This window comes from Lissotriton helveticus, chromosome 6 (genome assembly GCF_964261635.1).
Source record: "Lissotriton helveticus chromosome 6, aLisHel1.1, whole genome shotgun sequence".
Lineage (NCBI taxonomy): Eukaryota > Metazoa > Chordata > Amphibia > Caudata > Salamandridae > Lissotriton > Lissotriton helveticus.
In genome coordinates this window covers 1822580999-1822602238 of record NC_136067.1, presented here as the reverse complement: position 1 = coordinate 1822602238, position 21240 = coordinate 1822580999, and the positions used below count along the sequence as shown (strand labels likewise).

Here is a 21240-nt window from a genome sequence, read left to right as displayed (position 1 = left end):
GCTGTCTTTCCTTGCCATTTTAAGGAATGTCTGGATCCCAGAAGAAAGCCCTTTTCAGGTCCTGCTCTTCATGTGGGAAGAAAAGGCTCCATGTGGAGGACAAGCACGACCTGTGCCTATACTGCCTTTACCCAGACCACGTCCCTAAGGATTGTAAGATCTGTCGCTCTTTCCCTAATAAGACTTTGAGGGACAGAGAGGGCCGACTTCTCATTTGGCTGGACAGGCTCAAACAGAGGGATAATGTGGAGTCCTCAGAGGGCAGCTTCTCCATGACTTCGGACGTCTCCCTCAAGAGGCCAAGGGGGGATCCCCCTGGCCCCTCAGACACTCCTCCTATGAAGATGCAAAAGAAATCTTCAGAGGCCAAATCTACAACCTCCTCAGTGTCTGACATAGGCTCTCACGCCTTTAAGAAGCCTGCGCACTCATCCTCCAAGCCTACGCCATCTTCCACGCAAAGAAGGCTGTGACGCCACTCGCCGTCTCCACAACAACGACGACGGTGTCGACGACGACGGCGTCGTCAGTCCTCGCATCGACGACGACCACTCCATCATCATCGTCGGCAGGTAGGCCCATCACATCTGTCATACTGCTGAAATCGTCGTCGTCTAAAACACCATCGTCGACGAAATCGGGGCCGTCGACGACGACCCCGTCGACGAAGAGCTCATCGACGTCAAAATCGGGGTCGTCGACGATGACACCGTCGACGAGGAACCCATCGTCGACGACGACCCCGTCGACGAGGAACCCATCGACGACCAAGCCAGGGACGTCGACGACTAGAAGCCCGCCGTCGACGGAAGACGCGTCACCGAGACCGTCGACGAAGAAGACGTCGACGAGAAATGAATCGTCGACGAGAAATGAATCGTCGACGAAAACATCGACGACGACAAAAATCTCGTCGCTGGAACCCCCGTCGACGGAGAACATGCCGTCGACGACGAAACCGTCGACGGAAGGGTCGTCTACGACCAGGGACAACGCGGACCCGTGGAAGAAGTCCAAGCTGGTGGAACCGTCGTCATGGACGCAGCCTCCGCCGACACCACCGCGCAAAGGGCCAAAGAAGCTGATCACGCCCGAAACGACCTCCCCGAGCAAAGTGCAGAGCCACTTACCTTCGGATTTCCTCCAGAGTGAAGAATCGGAAGAGGAAACAACCACTCAAGCTATGTCCGTCTCTGACCTCCACGTGAAATGCCAAAGCACTGATGAGGAACAGGAGGAATTTACCTACCAGGAACACTCTGAACAGGAGGAATTTACCTACCAGGAACACTCTTTCCGAGCGCAGGTACGGACGGAAGTGACCCCTATGGTGTGCCTTCCGGTGTCCATCGTGGATGACCTTAAACATCTCATCCAGGACTACAAGCAGCGTTTCTCGGAGGCACGTGATGCTGAGAATAGGGGCCCAACACCGACGACATCTGCTCCACCGGCAGCCCCACAACAGACGCGACCACGTCCGCAGGCCTCCCATGAGGCAGTCTCACCTCAAGTAGTGGAATCCTCAGAGGAGGAAGCGGAGGAAATGGAAGAAGGCGAAGTCCCTGAGGGTCGCACGGATCAGGACGACGATGAAGATGAGTATGTCGCGCCCTCCCCAGCTTCACCCCAACCACGCCAATCGGATTCTCCGCCAGTGGACATTGGCGGGTTCCATAAGTTAATGGAGCGGGCAGCGAAGCGTGTCCACATGGAAATGGAAACAACGGAAACAGAATGTTTCTTATATGATTTTAAAGAACAAACAAAAAAGATCACTAAATCAATTCCGATTATAGACTTTCTCTGGGACCAGGGAAAGAAACTGATGGCCACGCCGGCGTCCATACCTGCGGTTATCCCACGTCTGGACAAAAAATACAAAGCTCCCACCAAGGCGGCTGTTTGTTTCAATGGGCACCCAAAACCTGATTCAGTGGTGACCCAGGCAGCTCAGAAGAATTCCCGCAACCCTTCCTCTCCCTTGTCAGCACCACCGGACAAGGAGGGAAGAAAGTTGGATACCATTGGGAAACGGTTCACCACTACGTCAGCCATGACTATCAAAGTCGCCAACTCTATTGCCCTGTTAGGACGCTACAATCGCCAACTGGGGGAGGACATGGTCCCTTATTTGGCGGAGCTACCAGATACGATGCAGGAAGAGGTCAAGGCACTGCTCTCGGAAGGTCAAGCCTCGGCAGCGGAAATCATAGATTGTGCCATAGATGGAGCCATGACTGGCTTTCGCCAATTAGCTGGAGCAGCAGTCCTGCGGCGCCAGGGCTGGCTTCGGGCTACCTCATTTCGGCAAGAAGTTCAAACAAAGGTGCTAGACATGCCCTTCGACGGCCAACATCTTTTCGGAGCCACAATTGATGAAGCGCTCCAGAACATTAAAAAAGACACCGATACGGCTAGAGCACTGGGTACGCTGCAGGCTAGGAACCAGTCCTTTCGGGGCAACAGGTCCAGAGGTCAGCCCTCATACAGGGGGTCCTTCCAAAATAGATCCTCATATTCATACCAGAATAAGTCGCAGTACCCACAGAAGCAACAGCAGAACCGCAAAACTTCCTATGGACGATCAAACTTCCGAGGAAAGAACCAGAGGAGGGGCACTGGCGGCCGCCAGTGACCGATTACTCCAGCCAGTCCAGCAACAATATCCCTCATTCAAAATTGGAGGAAAGTTGACCCATTTCCTACAGAACTGGCACCTCATAACCACAGATCGGTGGGTCCTACAATTGATAAGATTCGGCCATTCCCTGGAATTCATCACCATCCCACCTTCAACACCGCCACGCAAACTGCCACACAAACATCTCCGGCCGTTGCTCCTGGAAATATCCGCGATGTTGAAGAAGGGAGCGATCGAGCTGGTCCCACCATCTCAAAGAGGGCAGGGATTCTATTCCCGCTTCTTTCTTATTCGAAAGAAGGGGAAAAAGTGGAGGCCCATATTGGATCTCAGAGCCCTCAACTCTTTCCTAAAGAGTCAGTCGTTCAGGATGGTGACGCTCCAAGAAATTCTGGGCATTCTAGAAAGCAGAGATTTCATGACTTCCCTAGATCTCCAGGATGCCTACTACCACATCCCGATCCTCAAAGGGCACAGAAAATTCCTAAGGTTCGAGGTGGCAGGACGCCACTACCAATTCAAAGTACTGCCGTTCGGCCTCAAATCCGCCCCGCGGATTTTCACAAAGTGCCTTTCTCCTGTGGCAGCCTTCCTGCGTCAAATGGGTCACCAGGTCTTCCCTTACCTCGACGACTGGCTGGTGAAAGCCCCCTCAGCAACAGGCGCGACCTCATCCTCCAACGCCTGCACCAATCTCTTTCTGCACTTAGGATTAACTCTCAATCTCGAGAAATCCTGCATGACCCCGACCAGACGCATCTCCTTCCTGGGGGCAACCTTGGACACGGAATGCGTGAAAGCATTTCCTTCAAAGGAACGGAAACACAAGATCGTATCTCTGGCCACGGCTGTGGCTTCGAGAAGGACCATGAGAGTTCGAACTTTCAAATCACTGCTGGGCATGATGTCGTCCTGTATCCTCCTCATCCCGCACTGCCGCCTCAGGATGCGTCCATTGCAAGAAGCTCTCGCATGCCAATGGACTCAAAGTACTGGCTCGTTCGACGACACAGTGAGAATAACACCACAGATGTCCAAAACTCTGCGATGGTGGATGAATCTCAGAAATCTGTCGACAGGCCTACCCTTCCTCCTTCCAGCAGCACCTTTGGTAATCACCACGGATGCCTCCCTGGAGGGTTGGGGAGCGGTCCTACAGGACCTACAAGTCAGCGGCAAATGGACAGACCAGGAGAAGACGTTCCACATAAACCTTCTCGAACTGCGAGCGGTCTTCCTAGCACTGAAGGCCTTTTTACCACGTATCCAGAACTCCCAGGTGCTCGTCAGGACGGACAACACCACGACGATGCACTACCTGAACAAGCAGGGAGGGACGCGTTCGCTCACTCTCTCACGCGAATCGCAAGAAATCTGGAACTGGCTAGTGCTTCAAGGGATCACGCTCAAAGCGGAATATGTCCCGGGCAAGGACAATACCATCGCGGACGCACTCAGCAGACGGACGTCTCTCACTCACGAATGGGAGCTCGACCAAGGTACACTAGATCAGGTATTCTCAGAATGGGAAATCCCAAGGATCGACCTCTTTGCCACCAGGGAGAACGCCAAATGCCCAAACTACGCTAGTTGGCGTCCCCAACAAGGGTCACTCGGAAATGCCCTTTCCATCAGTTGGTTCGGCATCTTTGCGTACGCTTTTCCCCCCTTCCCGATGATTCCCAGGGTCCTCAGGAAGATGAAGGCAGAGCCTTGTACCCTGATCCTGATTGCCCCGTTCTGGCCGAGGCAGCATTGGTTCTCGGACCTTCATCGCCTCTCCATCAGGGCTCCGATTCGTCTGCAACAGCACCCGTACCTGCTGACTATGTCCAACGGACAGATCCAACACCCGAACCTACCATCGCTCAGATTATCAGCCTGGCTCCTGAGCACAGAGAATTCTGTCATCTAGACATCCCACAGGAATGCAGAGAGGTCCTAGCGAAAGCGCGAGCGGACAGTACCAACAGAACATACTCCCTCAAGTGGAAGCGGTTTTGCTTATGGTGCGTGGAACAAGATCTGTCACCTCTCCATATTACCCCTGTACAGATATTGCCATACCTTCTACACTTGGCGGAGTCAGGACTGGCGCATGCATCTATAAAGGTTCACTTGGCTGCAATTTCCCGCTACACTAGATCCTCGAAGGCCCCTTCGCTTTGGTCCAGCAGGCTTATTAAACAGTTCCTCAAAGGCTTGTATAGGTCGTACCCAAGGCCTAGAAGGATTCCACCTACATGGCATCTAAACTTGGTACTCACCCAGCTTATGAGCCATCCTTTTGAGCCCATTCACCGAGCACCCATCAAGTACATCTCATGGAAGGTAGCTCTTCTGCTCGCTCTAACATCGGCCAGGAGAGTCAGCGAGTTACAAGCTCTATCCATTCAGGAACCGTTTATGCAATTTAAACAAGACAGAGTGGTGCTGAGGATGAATCCCAAATTCATGCCAAAAGTGCCTTCAGACTTTCACCTTAATGAACCGGTGGTTCTACGTTCCTTCTTTGCAAACCCTACCACTGCAGCAGAGAGGACGATACACTCCTTAGACCTCAAAAGGTGTATAAGATTTTACTTTGACAAGACAAAAGACTTCAGAAAGTCGTCGCAACTTTTTGTGGCCTACAGTAGACCAAGACTTGGTCTCCCACTCACGAAACAGAGTATCTCAAGGTGGATCTCTTCGGCGATAGCATTCTGCCATGAAAAGGCCGGCCGGCCGTTGAATGCCACGGTGCACGCACACTCCACAAGAGCAATGTCCACATCAGCAGCGCTGTTCGCTGGAGTGCCGATTCTGGACATATGCCGAGCAGCGACGTGGAAGTCGCCGCATACGTTCGCCAGACACTATTGCCTGGATGTTGAGCTTCTGCAGGACGCAGCTGTGGGCCAGGCGGTGCTTCGACATCTATTCCAGTGAGGTGAGCCTTCCTACATCCCGCCATCCTGGTATGCACATCTCTTCTATTTGGTTATGTTGATGTATCCTAATGCTTACAGTCGCATGATACTTAGTGTATTATCTAACTGATTATGTAGCATCATTGCATCAGACATGTGCATTATATGTATTGCTAACTATTCTGATTCAGGCATGTGAATCTATGAAAGACACCCCTAATACTGGATAAGAAATGCGTTACTTACCTGTAACAGCAGTTATCCAGTATTGGTGTCTTTCATAGATTCACATGCAACCCTCCCGCCTCCCCTGGAAGGACTCATGCTCTCTCTCTACCTGCTTTACGCCTACCTAGCTTGGTGCGTACGAAAATCTGAGAGACTGAGGCTCCAGCAGGGAAGGTTCTAGAGGGAGGTGATAGCTGATTGGCTGGCTCTAAGAGTTTGGTCCTTTTTGCATAAGGACAAGGATAGGCTACTAAGGTGAGGCCCTTAGGCCTATTTTTCTTTATGTATGTCTATAGGACATTACTTTATTATATACCGGAGGCTCCCGTCTCGACGACGGGGAATGATTCAGGCATGTGAATCTATGAAAGACACCAATACTGGATAACTGCTGTTACAGGTAAGTAACGCATTTCTTATACGGGTTTTAATATTTCATTGAGAATAGCGCCAAAAAAGCACACGCATCAGTTGTGGATAAATGGTTGCGCCGGTCCAGGATAAAGTTCTTCAGACTGACTGTGATGGAGCATGTGCTGCCTACAGGGATCCAGTTAGACCCTCTGATCAAAGTACCTTAAACCCTGCTTTGCAGAGCATTATGAAGGTCCGTGTCGAAGATGTGTAACGCAGCCGATGCAGCAAGACTACGATGTGAGGACTACCATCTCCTGCATAAGAACTATGTATAAGGGTCATTCCTTCTGCCATCCTAGTCCGACATGACACAGCAAGGTATATCCCCTGGGGGTACCATATTGGGTATATAAACACCATATCGTTGCTGAGGCAGGGAGAGGAGAAAATTACTTCCATGCTGACACACTAACGCAAGAACCTGAGGTTCCTGCACGCAGACACTCCAGCTCGCAGTGGTCTGACATCCCTTGCGGGGTGTCCTTCTTGAGACCAAGACTGGGTCCCACAGTCTCTCACTTCAGATAATTGGGTTGACTTTATCCTAGAGATATTCATGGCTTCTACACCTACATACACACTAGGTACACTTGGGTACATCTAGTTAGGGTTGCATCAGAGGAGTACGCATTTTATTGTCATGTATTTTTATACTTGATAGAAATCTACCATCCTTTTATTCTGTTGGTACTTAAGATCATTTACATCTCCTTCTGTCTTATGGTTCTTTCAGCACACCTATTTACATCAGATTGGCACTGGTTCAATAAATGCTTACTGAAAGACACCCCCACCGTTTATTCTGTGTATCTCTCTGAGACAAAGTGAGCAAGAATGACTGAGCTAAAAGTATCGAACTGTTTCCCCGATCCTGAGGGATCAGGGTTGTCATGTTTGATAGTTACCAAGAGCTATTCTCTCCTTGGTAATAGGGGTTTCTAGTGGCACTGTGAGCTAACTAATATATAGGCTAGCATACCCGATGGGGGTGTCTAGAATCAGTTTGTACTCCAATCCTACAGTGTATGTTGTCTAAAAGCGCAAATCCTATATAGGTTTATAGGAACTACATGACACCTCCACTATCTGGAGAGGCCCGGGTCGCATAACAAAGTAGGCAGGGCTTTGAACCTACCAGCTCTGGAATGCCAATCCTGCTTGGAGGAGGTGTGAACACCTCTGCCCAGAGCAGACTTTGTTGCTGACCTCCGAGGGAGTAGGCTCTCACCTTAGAATGTCAGAAACTTATCTGTGGTGGCTAGCAGGTCGAGACCAGCCAGTCAACACACTAATAATCTGTAGGGTTTCAGGGACACCTGTAAGATGCCCTCTTTGTTAACTTATTAATAAATCCAGCACTGGCATTAGTGTGGATTTAATAAGATGATGTATTTGCTACATTACATCTTGGGGTACAGTGAAGCCATCATGTAGCTGGGGAACTCGTAATGAGTGTCCAGTTAATGTACTCGGTATGGCTTCTCTGTGCACTGGTAATATCTAAGTGTGTCACGGGACATATTCACTCTGGCAGACATGCCCTCACATGGGTAGAGTGCACCCTGCCTTAGGGCTGTAGGGCCTGCCATAGGGGTGTCTTACCTGTGCCACATATGGGGTTGGCAGGCATGGTACACACACTTCGGTTTTCTCTGCACCAAGACATGCAGGCTGCAATGGCAGTTTGCATGAGTTTGGTGAGGGGCCCTTAGTGTGCCACAATACGTGCTGCAGCCCTTAGGGGCCCTCTTTAAGTTCAATACCCTAAGTACCAGGGGTACCATTTACTAGGGGCTTAAAATTGCCTTAAAACTGTGCTAATTGTATGTCCACATGCTTCACTCAAATTCAATCAAGAGCTAAACTCGTATCTTTCTTTCCTAAGTGCCCTGCTGAAAACAGCTGTACAACGCTTTTGAAAATAAATTGAATACTTGTATTTTACTTGTCTTTGCAGGTTTACATGCTTTATTGAGTAAAAGTGAAGTGGCTTATAAGTTTCCCGAACAGCTTCCGTTGGTAAGTAGAGTTGAGCATTTTACCCCTGAATTTGCACTTTTGGCTTTATAGTATAAATTTTGAATTCTGCAGTAATTTGTGTTGTTTTACAGCACTGGTATACTCACCGGTGTAGTTTATTGTTGTAACTTAATAGCTAAATTGTTCATAAGTGTTGTATGTAATGATCTTGAAGAAAGAGGGCTCCTTTTTAGGTCTCGCACCTGGCTGTCGCCAGCGAGACCTATAGTCTTCGACTATGCTTTCAAGGGCTTAAAGGGAGACAGGAGATGGGCACGCGCATTCTGCAGGCCGGACTGGGGCACGAGCAGGCTGCAGGCCGGACTGGGAATGTGGACGCGCGCGCCGTGGGCATCTCCTGTCCCACTTGAGAGGCAAGGCACTTTCACTTTCCATGCCCAAGACGTGTCAGCACACTGGCGCGCCCCACTGAGCGCACTGGCGCGCGGCACTCACAGGCAATGCAGTGTCGTCACACCGCCTTGGTCGCCTCCCGGTAGCTCTTCTCGGGCAGGCAAGCTCCTCAAGCATGCAGCATGGTGTGCAGGGACGGCTTTTTTGGTGCTTTGGCGGCCCCCTCCCACGGCCTCGCGAGCCGTGCAGCACTCCTCAAGCACAGCGGCGAACCCCGCATGCGCCGCCACTGGGCACGAGCCGCAGGGCCCGCCGATGTGCTTGCTCATGGCGTGCCTTTCACTTTCACTTGTTCACATTGGCCCAGTTTCTACGCTCTCCTCCGTATTACTGAGAACCCCACCGGCAGATTGCTCCTCACTTCTCTTTCAGGGCCTCGCCATACGGCGGCATACTCACACCCCCCTAATTATTAGCAGCAGGGACTGTGGCGCACTCTGGTGTTTCACGCCAGGCAGGCAAGCGGCGTAGTGCCTCGCAAGGGATAAGGCCTACCACAAATGCGCCGGTTTTCCCCGTGGCTGCCCGGAATTTTGATCCACCAAAGCCAGTCCTGCTTATGTGTTCCTCAGCCCCGGGCTGGACGGGGTCGCCGGGACACACAGCTGTATGTGAAACAACTGGGCCTTCCCCCGCCTCGCGCCTGGCCAAGAAGTGCAGAGCCCCCAGCCAGCGGCAGCTCAGAGCGCGCACAGCCCGCGCAGATCATAAGGCGGCAGGCCGGGCAGCTGGGCTCTGGCAGGGGGTGAGCCAGAAGTGGACGGACGCTGCAGGACAAAGGACGACTAGGCAGTGGCAGCCTCGACATGGGACACTAGAGGAGCGCCGAGGTCATCCTAGCTCTGGCCCTAGCTGAGTGCGAGCACTGGAAAGAGATGCACGAGGTTTCTCTGTCATCTAGACAGACAACATCCTGAAATGACACCCACCGTGCAAACATTCCTGCCTGCCGTCCACACACAACTTTTAAATATATAGACATGCACCCTTTAGACGTATGTACATCCACCCCTTTGTGCTTACTCACAACATGCATTAAAAGACATACACACATCACTCCCCTGGGTGTACACACCCAAAAAACTCTTGAGAACCTCCCAACATACACTGCAGAAAAGCAGCAGCAGACATTGCTTCTCAGCAGAGCTGAACCCCATTAAACTCAAAGGCCCTAATGATGGAGGCTACTGCTTGTTTCGGGTGGAAATCATTGGCACACTATAGACCACAAACACTCCTTCTCTTGGCTGTATCCTGTCCTGCACCTTGGGATAATTCAGGCAGCAAGGGGCGGGCCGATGAAGCTCCACTCTTTAGGAGATATATTTTCGAATATGGCGTAGCCAGGAGACCATAGCAACAATTTCCACCCTGACTTATGCATGGGACCAAAGCATGCAGACCATAGAGGGATCAGGCTCAGTGTTTGAGTCGGTCTGTGCATATGGCCGCAACAAGAAAGCCAGGTGTAATTACAAAACAATGCACAGTTTGACTATATTCTTTAAAGTATGCATGCTGAAAATCAATATCCGCCATTGTTGAGGTGGTCAAACTGTGGTAAACTGAAAAGGTCATGATTGAGGCAGAGATGTGCATTTTAAAAACTGTTGCTTGGATGATCTCGCTTCAAAACTTTTTTTTTGGGCCTCCTAATAAACACATTATAATTAAAGAGATATGTTGACATTTGTATCAAATCGTAGCAGCCAATAAAAATAGCAAAGAAAATAGCATGTGATGGTTGAAAATTGGGAGCCAGGTGAGCTACAGCATAAAAGCAATGCATGCCGTACATAACACAGTCATACTGGTCAGTTGTCATGAACAGTAGCTCAAAATGAACTACCCAACTATATGACGAGAAAGTGGACTTTTTACACATGTGCAGGCGTAAACGTAAGCAGTTCAATGTATCGGGGGTCAGGTATTCCTCGTTTCCCGCACTTGCTCGTGTTCTGGGTGTCAGACTATGTTTGAGCCACGTGTGCCACCAGGCTACAACTACCGAGGTGCACCCAGAGCGTCCAGAGGTGTTAATCTGAACACTGCATGCACGACGAATTCAGAGCAATTTCAAACTCAGGCTAGCACACGCATATTAAATGGCCATTTAGCAGAAAGTGGTATTTAATATTCCATCAGGAGTCTGCATTAGACATTAAAGGAAATTAATCACAGCGGAGCCTGAGATGACACGGGTCAGGGCAGTTATGCATTTTCAAATGTGTTCCAAGTTCTGCGACAGTGAGTGTGTAGAAAGGAAGAGTAAACACCGACAGCAGTTAGTGCATATGTGACAGCAAGAATGAACGTAATCCCACCCCATTCTTATGTGCAAATTCATCAGATTAACCAGTGCTTTTTGCCCCAAAGACCGCTGCCCTGGTTATTTACAGCACCATGACACAGAAACTACTGGCAGCCAGCACTTTAAAAATAAAACTATCACTCTAGCTCCAGAGGCGCTACATCAAGCATTTGCGGCAACATTCACTTTGCTGGTACTTCTTTCTCAATTATCAACATGTAGGTATGTTGAAATCCCAATATGCAACCTCTCACTGCCTCTGAAGAAAATATGCTAGCCCTTGCTGCGGTTTGATGTCATCTTTCTTAAAATTGTGCAAGCCAAGCAGAGGCTCCTGCAAGCATCAGATAAACGGGCTCGGTGTTAACTGCCCATCACTGCTCAGGATGCACGTCTATTGGTACCTGCATGTTTATTTTTGTCGAGCCTGGGCAGCGCATGCACTGTTCTGTGAGACATGCATTATTTGAGTATGGACTCACCCACTCTCCGCCCATATTTTTCATTGCCGTGTGTCATTTCCCTTTGTAAATGCTAGCTTCGGATTGGTTGATAGGCTTGTTAGTCCCTACTTAGTACCACCATGTCTTCATCTGTAACTTCCCATGAGGACTGTCCCTTTTACTTCTGTTGTTACATTGTATGTCTTATTTAGTCTATAAGCACTATTTTCTTTAATGAGTTTATCCTACTGCAGGCATGACATGCTTCCCTGCAACATTCAGCAAGCCATGCATGCTTTTACTTTCCAAGCAGCCCGGGACAATGGTGACTGCTTCTATGAAATAGAATAGGTCTCGCATTTACAAGAGTTTGAGCTATTTGCATTGTAAATGACAATGCCTTTTATTTAGGAGTTATCAAAACATATAAATAAAAGGCATTGTCATTTACAATGCCAATAGCTTAAACTTTCGCAAAAGCGCGACCTATTGTATTGCAAATGCTTGTTAGAAGTTTTAGCAGTGAAGAAGGAAACTTACTACACTCATTGTGCTCTTTATAGAGCCACATTCTTTGAGAATGTTTCCTAGATTGAACTAGCAGATGTAATTGCATACAATTTACAAGCATTTACAATGCAATAGGTCTTGCATTGACGCAAGTTTGAGCTCTTGGCATTGCAAATAACAATGCCTTTTATTCTTGCTTTCTTTTTAAAAACATAAATAAAAGGCATTGTAATTTACAATGCCAGTAGCTGAAACTCGCGTCACTGCGAGACCTATTGCATTGCAAATGCTTGTTTTGCTTGAGCAGATTTTGTTAGGAGTAGAAGTGATAAGGAAACATATAGGTCTTCCGCTTTACAGATTTGTGCCCAGGACACGCAGCATTTAGTGAACCTGCAGCCCTTTCTCATCCTAGGCTGGGAAGTCTGGATGCAGCCAGGAGAATTGGTTTTAGTATTTATGTATGTACGTTTCCCGACTTGCTGCAAACTGTTGTGATCTTATCTGCTTGGTCCCATGCTTATTTATTTTGTACTTCAATAATATGGCTGACCGGGGACATTTCGTTGGGTATGCACTTACATTGTATGGGGAGGCTTGTAAGTAACTTGCTGTACACTGACCTGGAGAGGGTCGTGCTGTGGTTTTTATTCATAATTCCCGCAGTTTTAACCTTGCAAGTTTATAGTTGTTGTCGATTTGTAAATATGTCTTTTATGCATACCGCTTTTATGGTCCTAGTGACCAAACAAAAGTGTTTGACTGACAATAATAGCAACGATATGCATGTATATATCATTATAGTAAACAGAATTTATATACATTTTTTCAACACAAAAATGTATTTTGTTCATTGTATTTTTAAATACCACTGCACATAATGCAAGAACTCCTAGCACTAAGAAAATTAAACAAACTACTATTAACAGGTTTGTTATAACTTCATACAAACGTCTTTCAAAAGCAAAAGGCTTCTGTCATAGCACTGTCTCTGCCTATTAATCGCCTGTGGATGGAATATTATGCTGTCCTTTACCGGGCAGTGAGCTAAATAACGGTGATGGATCAAGCCCTGATCTTTGGACTGGGTAAGAGTGGTCTGCTTAATTCAGACACTCTGTTCATCACCACCCCCTTTTCTGAATCATTTTGTCCACCATAAGCGTGGAAGGGTATACTCAGACATGAGTCCCTTGCTCACTGCTCCATCAGGATTCAAGCAAGCCGGGCCGACGACGCCTGGAATGGCAGAAACCGGTCCCCGGAAGCTTGTCTCCTTTCTGGTGAAGAATTGGCTTGGTAGTTTGGTCTGCCCTGTTCCCATGATGCACTGGGCCAGGGACAGACTAATTTGCATATAGCCAGGTTCTGAGCTGGGATGGGGCAGTGAGCTAAATAACGGTGATGGATCAAGCCCTGATCTTTGGACTGGGTAAGAGTGGTCTGCTTAATTCAGACACTCTGTTCATCACCACCCCCTTTTCTGAATCATTTTGTCCACCATAAGCGTGGAAGGGTATACTCAGACATGAGTCCCTTGCTCACTGCTCCATCAGGATTCAAGCAAGCCGGGCCGACGACGCCTGGAATGGCAGAAACCGGTCCCCGGAAGCTTGTCTCCTTTCTGGTGAAGAATTGGCTTGGTAGTTTGGTCTGCCCTGTTCCCATGATGCACTGGGCCAGGGACAGACTAATTTGCATATAGCCAGGTTCTGAGCTGGGATGGGGCAGTGAGCTAAATAACGGTGATGGATCAAGCCCTGATCTTTGGACTGGGTAAGAGTGGTCTGCTTAATTCAGACACTCTGTTCATCACCACCCCCTTTTCTGAATCAGTCCTTTACCGTAGTCAGGGGAACCGGTTGACGACTTGTGAATGGAATGGCAGAGACATCGTTTTTTCCCCTGCTGAGATGTCACACCTGTCCCATTCTAAGCACTCCACATCAGTGGTCATTATGGTTACGCCGAAACAATTAAACGGAGGGTGCCGGGCAACAACTGTCACGGAAAAGGTGAGAATGACAACCCTCGTCTCCGAAAGCAATAAAAAAAAATTGCAATGCAATAGTATTGCCGCTCCCCTGGACGGGAGCTCACCCCATGAAAAAGAAAGAATCACCGCCCGGCCGGAAGTCAGGCAGGCCGGGGGCGGGACGACAAGACAAACCGGAAGCCCAGGTGGGAGCCTACCCCGCACTGGGACGTGTGGGCAGGAGGAGAAGGGTGGCCGGCACTAGCGCGGCTCCCGTGAGGTGAGAGAGCCCCGCACCGAAGGAAGAGACCGCCGCCGCCTGCAAAGAGCCCCGCCTGGAGAGCCGGAGACGAGTACCGGTGAGTGGGGGCCTTCTTCCTTTGCTGAGCTGCTAGGGCTCCGGGGGGCATTCTGAAGATATCGAGTCCCCCGTGAGGGACTCCAACGGTAGTGCCACCAGTAGTTTCAGGCCCACGAGGAGGGGGGTGTTTCTCTATGTATGTATGTGTGTGTGCATGCGCGCATGTGTGTGTGTGTGTGTGTGTGTGCGTGTGCCTGCTTACAAGGAGCCAAGGGAGACAGGAGATTGTGAACGCGCGCGCGACCTGATCCGATTCCGCAAGGTTGCGTGTGCACATCACTTGTCTTTTGTCTCCCTTGACTCCTTGGAAGCAGAAATAATTACAATAGAGTCTCGCAGCGACGATCGCTTCGCGATCGGTTTGCAGGTGCGAGACCTAAAAAACAATACAGAAGTAAGCGAAACCATCTAAAGAACACATCTCAATACACAAAAAAATATTCTAATGGATATTTCTCCACACAGTGTTTCATTAAGATGTACCTCCATATTGGATCTGTGGATCTTTCTAGTACCGGAATCAAACCCGGCTCCAGGATCTGGGAGGGCCATGAAAAAGCATAGGGGATCCATGAAGATGAATGGAGTTGCCTAGCATCTCCCAGGTTGTCTGCAAGCTGGGTCTGGGCTGAATTGTGTTTGTAGGAAATGAGCGATATACTCTGCTATTGGCGGAGTCATGCCTATTTGGTTTAATTTTGTGTTTCTGGTAGTGTGTACCTATATATTTTCTCTCTTTTGTACTCTGTGACTCACTCACCTTTCTCTGTGCCACCTTATCCTCCTCTCTCTCTCTCTCTCTCTCTCCACCTCCATTCTTTCCACTTCACCCTGCTCCCCTGCCCATATCACCTTCTATATTTTCCCACCTGACCCTCTTTTCTCATCACCTCCGCTTCATCCTCCTCTCTTCATTCACCTCATCCTCCCCTTTTCCTGCCTTGGCCTCTTCTCTTTCTATCTGCCTAACCTTCATCGTTCTCTCACCTCACCCTCCTCTTTTTCTTACTCACCCTCCTCTCTCTAGCTCACTATCCTCTCACTGTGCTTTCACCTCACCCCTTTCTCTATGCCTCACGCTTCTTTCTACCTCACCAGCCTTACTCTCCACCTCACTGTCCAATTCCTCTCTATGCTCTCTACCCTTGCTTTCCCATTCTTCTTCTCCAACTCACTCTTCTACCTATAACCCTCCCCTCTTGAGCATCCCCTCTTTCCACCTGCGCCTCGACTCTCTCCACCTCACCCTCTTCTTTTATCCCACCCTTTACTACTACTACTGCAGATTGGCTATCTATTTTGAGTATGGAAAAGACTCTTAAGCTGCTTCCGTACATGTGGTTGTGCTTGTATGGGTATGTGGGCGCACTGAATCAGACCTTGCAATCTTGCTTCCCTATACCTGTTCTTCACTGGTGGCTCTCTACATTTTGAACAGCTGCAGCGCCAATGCCTGGAATGTAAATAAAGTGTGCCCTTGAGCATACAGATGATCTACAAAGACTTGGGGAGGGGGGGCATGCATTTTTAAAGTTGTGGCTGGTGCATACTGCTGTACATTTACTCCAAATAAGAACAATAACAATTGAAAGAACATTCAAGTTTGGCAACCTGAGCAAAACTAACCAAACATCAAATGCGGGGCTGTTTCAAATTATCTTGGCCCACTGTGCTAACAGTACAACTTCTGAAGTTGATAACCAGGCTTTTAATTTGTGACTAATTTCTAAACCAATTTTTGACTATCATTCCTTGAGCAAAATGTATTTTGTGAGAAACAGTGGTAAGTACATCTCATGTGAAATCCTCAAAATTGAACTGTCGCTTCTAAATTGTTTCCCTCATCTCTGTCTTTTTCCCCCTAGTATTTCCTATTCCCTTCACTCTCACCAGCCTTCCCTTTTATCTCCTTTTTACTCTACCACTGCTCTTCACCCTCCTCTCTGATCACCTTCCTTTTTCGTCATCATCCTCTTTCATAGGCCTAACCTGCCACCGTCACCAATCTCTGCTCTTCTCCCTCTCATCATCCCCTCTCAGTACATGTCTACCAATCACCATTGTCCACTCACCAATTGTGCACATCATTCTCCTTCTCGATCATCCATCTCATCTTTCATCCACCCGCTAATGCCATTTAAATTACCTCCTCTACGTTATGGCATGCCTCAACCTCCTAATTCTCTCCAGCCAACCATCTTTGTCATATTTCTTCACTTCCTTTCTAGTCACTCTGTTACTCTTATGTCACCCATGTTACCATTCTTTTGTTTTATCCTTCTTTTTCTTTACCCTATTTTTTCTATTCTCACGCTCTCCTCTCTTCCCCCTCTATTTCTCATTTCTGTATCCCCTCATCGTTTCCTCTTGTCAAGATTCTAGAATTGTTATTCATGTTTGCTACCCGACATAGCCATGGTTTTTATAACTGTGGACTGGATTGTCTGGACTCCGGATTAAGGGGCACCACCCATTCAATACTGCAAGCTAATCAGCAGCCTATAACATTACTGATCTAAATGAGTTATGCACTCTACCTTTCAAAATGTCCCAAAACACCACATTTATTTGACCCTCCAATAAATCCAGGTCTGGGACACCAAGCATCTCAGAATGTTTATATTGTTCACAGGCAATACTTTTTTGTTTACAGCACTTGCTGCCCCACTCTTTTAGAAATTAGATAATGGATCAAGTGCACTATAAGATTTATCTTATCTGTTTAGGCTCCGAGAAGCTACAGCAGCGCTACAATTAATTTAAATCTACTCATGTGGCATAAAATGAGAATTTGTTAGGACAAAATAAATGCACAGACAAATGGTCATTATGATGAAGGGGATGAGTTTGTACCTCAATACAAATATGACAATTGGTATAAGGATTTACAAGATGCTAGTGGTCTGGGCACTTCTCCAGATTGGTGTCTCCCTCTGGCCATGGTACTTAAGGCAGTGCTTCCTTAGCTGTGGTATTTGTGTTTATATAGACCTTACTACTCCTGACGAGGCGTCTGTAACACAGAGGGCAGCTAAGCTTCTTCACCTTCAACTTACAACCAAGGAGATAACTACAAATATCCTGACTGATGTCCTTCAGCTAGGTCAAACACGTGCTCCATAGGCTTTACTACCCTTTAATGAGTCCCTAATGGATCCCTTGCTAGGGGCATGGGTGAAGCAACATCTGACCCCCGAACGTTTGGTGGTGCAAATGTCTACCAGTAGTATTATCCCAAATACCTGCTCTACTCTTCTGCCGTACTAGAAATCAAAAAACACAGTTGATGGACAGAATGTAGAACAATGTCATACTTTCACCCCAGTACAAGGATCTGGGCCTAAATCCATCGTGTTTTTGCACTCCACACCACCCTGGCTTAGGCACTGGCTATATGCATATCAGCTCTGACCCTGTGCCTCATGGGAACAGTCCAGTCCGAACTACCGAGCCATGTCTTTCCCAGACCGGAATCAAGCATCCAAGGACCGGTTTCTGGCTATCAGCCTTCATCAGCCTGGATAGCTTGACTCCAGTGGTGTGGAGAGCCTGGGACTCACGTCTGAGCATCCCCAGCCCAATCGGGGTGAAATTGCAAAAAACACAGTTGATGGACAGAATGTAGAACAATGTCATACATTCACCCCAGTACAAGGATCTGGGCCTAAATCCATCGTTTTTTTGCACTCCACACCACCCTGGGTTAGACACTGGCTATATGCAAATCAACTCTGACCCTGTGCCTCATGGGAACCGTCCATTCTCTTCCAGGGGATCCTCATCAATAGTCATAAGCACTGAATATTCCCGCCCATGTGCGGGACCCCGGAAACAATATAAAAATATATATGTAAAAACACATATATCTCGCTCCACATATATGTATGTACATATATTATTTTTCTCACACCAATGCAGCTCTATAACTGAGGCTAAAACAATGTAAACACATAAACATGCACTGTAATTAGTAAGGAAGCAAAAGAAAAAACACATTAGATCAAATAACCTTTGAACTTTGTGTTTTAATGAGTAGACCACTCATAAATCCTGAAAATTGCTTGTAAATAGACATTGTTAGCCCTCAGGCTGCATTGCAAAACAATAGCATAGAAAATGAAACCATTTTCAACAAAAACTGGCACCGTGCCTTTAAGGCAGCCATGACCCCAGGCTTCCCATCATGCCTCAGGGGTGACAGTTAGGTCAGTTGTTCTTTCCGGCTCCTTCAGTCAGGACCCTGGTGAAACAGCTCCCTTTCTTTTTGACTTTTTGTCAAAAAATATTCTTGTTATCTACAATTTTTTGCGTTCACTCGACGTCTTTTTGACTTAGGGTGTTACTTCTACCTTTTTTTCGCTTAAAAAAGGTAATTTTTCTGTCAGAGATGCCTTCACTCTTTGACAAGTGCCCTTCATGTGGAAGGAAGATGGCCAAGACTGACACTCACTCAGTGTGTATCCTGTGCCTACCAGACTCTCACTCATCGAAAACCTGTGAACACTGCCAGGTTTTATCATCCAGAACTCTGAAAGAACGTGAGAGAATTCGTGTTTATGGGCTTTCTGAGAGAGGAAGATCTCCCAAGAAGCAGAAAAGTCGGAAGACGCGGTCGACGTCGAAAGAAGCCCCGACTGGTTCACATTCGGCGTCGAGATCGGCGTTGGAAAAGCAGTCGATGGCGACGAAGAAGATGTCTTCAGCGTCAACATCGAAGGTACCTCCGCTACAGACAGCGTCGAGGGATAGGTCACCGTCGAAGCAGAATAGTTCGACAGCGAGCCACCTGACGTCGAAGCAGCATCGTCATGCTATGACGTCGAGGCATTCTCCGTTGACGCCTGGCCACCGGCGTTCGGCGTCGAGCCATCCTCCGTCGACGACTAGTCATGGTCGTTCGGCGTCGAGGGAGCCTCTATCGACACATAGTCGATCGACGTCGAAGCAGCCCACGTCGACGCCCGATCAATGGCGTTCGACGTCGAGGCAGCCTCCGTCGCATTCGGGTAAGCGGCATTCGGCCTCAAGGCGCACCCCGTCGCCGACAGAGCACCGGCGATCGGCGTCGAAGCAGCCTCAGTCGTCGTCGAGTAGACAACCTTCGACGGCGAGGGGCTCTATGCCGAAGGACACTCATCGTCACCCGAGGTCGGCATCGAGGAAGCCACGGTCGACGTCGAGGGAGCGTCTACCTGCTCGGCGCTCGGCGTCGATACAGCCATCGTCGATGGATCAGCGGAGATCCAGAGAGCGGAGTGTTTCGCAGCTCCTGAACATCTCTCCTGCAAGATCACAGGGGAGGTCGCCTTTGCAGCAGGTGCTGCAGGAAAAGGAGGGTGAACCATTGGACCAGTCTCAAGTATTAAGGTCTCAGTTAGGTTCTCCAGGATCTGCATCAGCTGCGGAGGTGGGACAATCTCCACTACAGGAGCCTCCTGCCAAGAGAAGGAGAGTCACAGAAGAGAGATCTCGTTCCAGGTCTTCCTCTAGATCTATAGTGAACCTATCCTCATCCTCCTCAGCATCTCGCAGTGGCGGATCTTCGGATGGACGAAACAGTGTTTCGGATAGGGAGAGATCCAAGTCCCCTGCAAGATCGCAACAGGACCAAGCGGATCAACCTCCACAATCACGTTCTCCAGTGAAGGATTCCGCACACAAATCTCCTCCTGTTCGTCTTTCCCCACGGTGGTATAGACCTCTTCACCACTGGGCCAAGGACAAGGAGACAGCTGATCGGCTGAAAGCATATCGAGACCAGGCTCATCGCCGTAAGGAACGGTCACGTTCTAGGCACTCAAGTAAGAGAGGATCTCGTCGCAGAGACCGATCGCACTCTAGAAAGCGCTCAAGTAGAAGATCTAGGTCCAGCAGGAACCGTAGTTCTTCAAGTTCTTCGAGGACCCGCTCTCACAGGGATTACTCTCCGACCTTGACAAACAGTCCACGCTCAAGGATATCTCCAACTGAGGATATTTTTTCATTCCAGGATATCTTGGGCAGGGGAGCCCTGAAGCTAGGAGTGCCTATGACTGCTCCACAGATCAAGACGACAGTCATATTTGAAACCCTACAGCACAGAACGACACCCAAACCTTTGTTGCCGATGGTCCCGGGTATAATGGACCCAGTAAATGAAGTCTTCCTGACGCCGGCAACGGTGAAGTCCGTCCCAGCGAGGATTCTCAAGAAGTATCGTCCTCCTGATGAGGATCCTCTGTTCCTCAAATCTGATCCCCCGCCTGATTCAGTAATCATTGCGGCGGCTAGAAAATCCAATGCGGTAGCTTCCTCATCCACGGTGCCTCCGGATAAGGACAGCAAAGTGCAAGATTCCTGGGGGAGAAGAGTTTGTAACACCTCAGCTTCTTTCCTCAAAGTCTCCAATGCGGAAGCGCTGCTCGGCAGATATGATAGATCTCTGTGGGACTCACTTCAGAGATTTTCTGAAAAACTTCCTCAGGAGGATAGAAAGGACTTTGAGGAGGTTCTGATGGAGGGCAGTCAAGTCTCCAACCAGATTATAGGAGCGGCGGCAGATGGGGCAACGCTGGCTGCGCATGGTTATGCGCATGGAATCACAGCGAGGAGATCCTCATGGTTGCGCCTTACGGCATTAAAACCCGAGGCTCAAGCCAGGATTCTAAATCTTCCTTTTTCGGGCACGTCTCTCTTTGGTGCGAGTGCTGATGAGGAGATGCAGCGTATGAAGACTGAGTTGGACACCCTCAAAGCCGTGGGGCTTGAAAAGAAAAAGGAATTTAGGAAGAAGTTCCGTTCAGACAACAAGGGAACTTCGAAGCAGAGGGTTCAAACCCCTCAATGGCAGAAGGGCCAGAACCAACAAGGCCAACAGAAATCACAATACAAAGGCAAGCGCAATTCCAAAGGAAATGGAAATCAGCGCCAAGGCAACAACTTCAATAAGTCTCAGCAGAAGCAATGAGTCTTCACTTCCCCCAGCGCCGTTGCCCACTCCGGTGGGGGGAAGCATTGCACATCACAG

General features: G+C 48.7%; 1 protein-coding gene across 2 annotated transcripts in view; it reads left to right on the top strand.

The window, feature by feature from the left end:
- Positions 1 to 21240, top strand: part of UBR2 (ubiquitin protein ligase E3 component n-recognin 2) — a 1610484-nt gene that overhangs the window by 409133 nt on the left and 1180111 nt on the right. For both annotated transcript variants that reach the window (XM_078649714.1, XM_078649715.1), the window contains exon 16: positions 8159 to 8220. In XM_078649714.1, coding sequence (XP_078505840.1) covers positions 8159 to 8220 — 62 coding nt within the window. The remainder of the gene's footprint in view (positions 1 to 8158; positions 8221 to 21240) is intronic.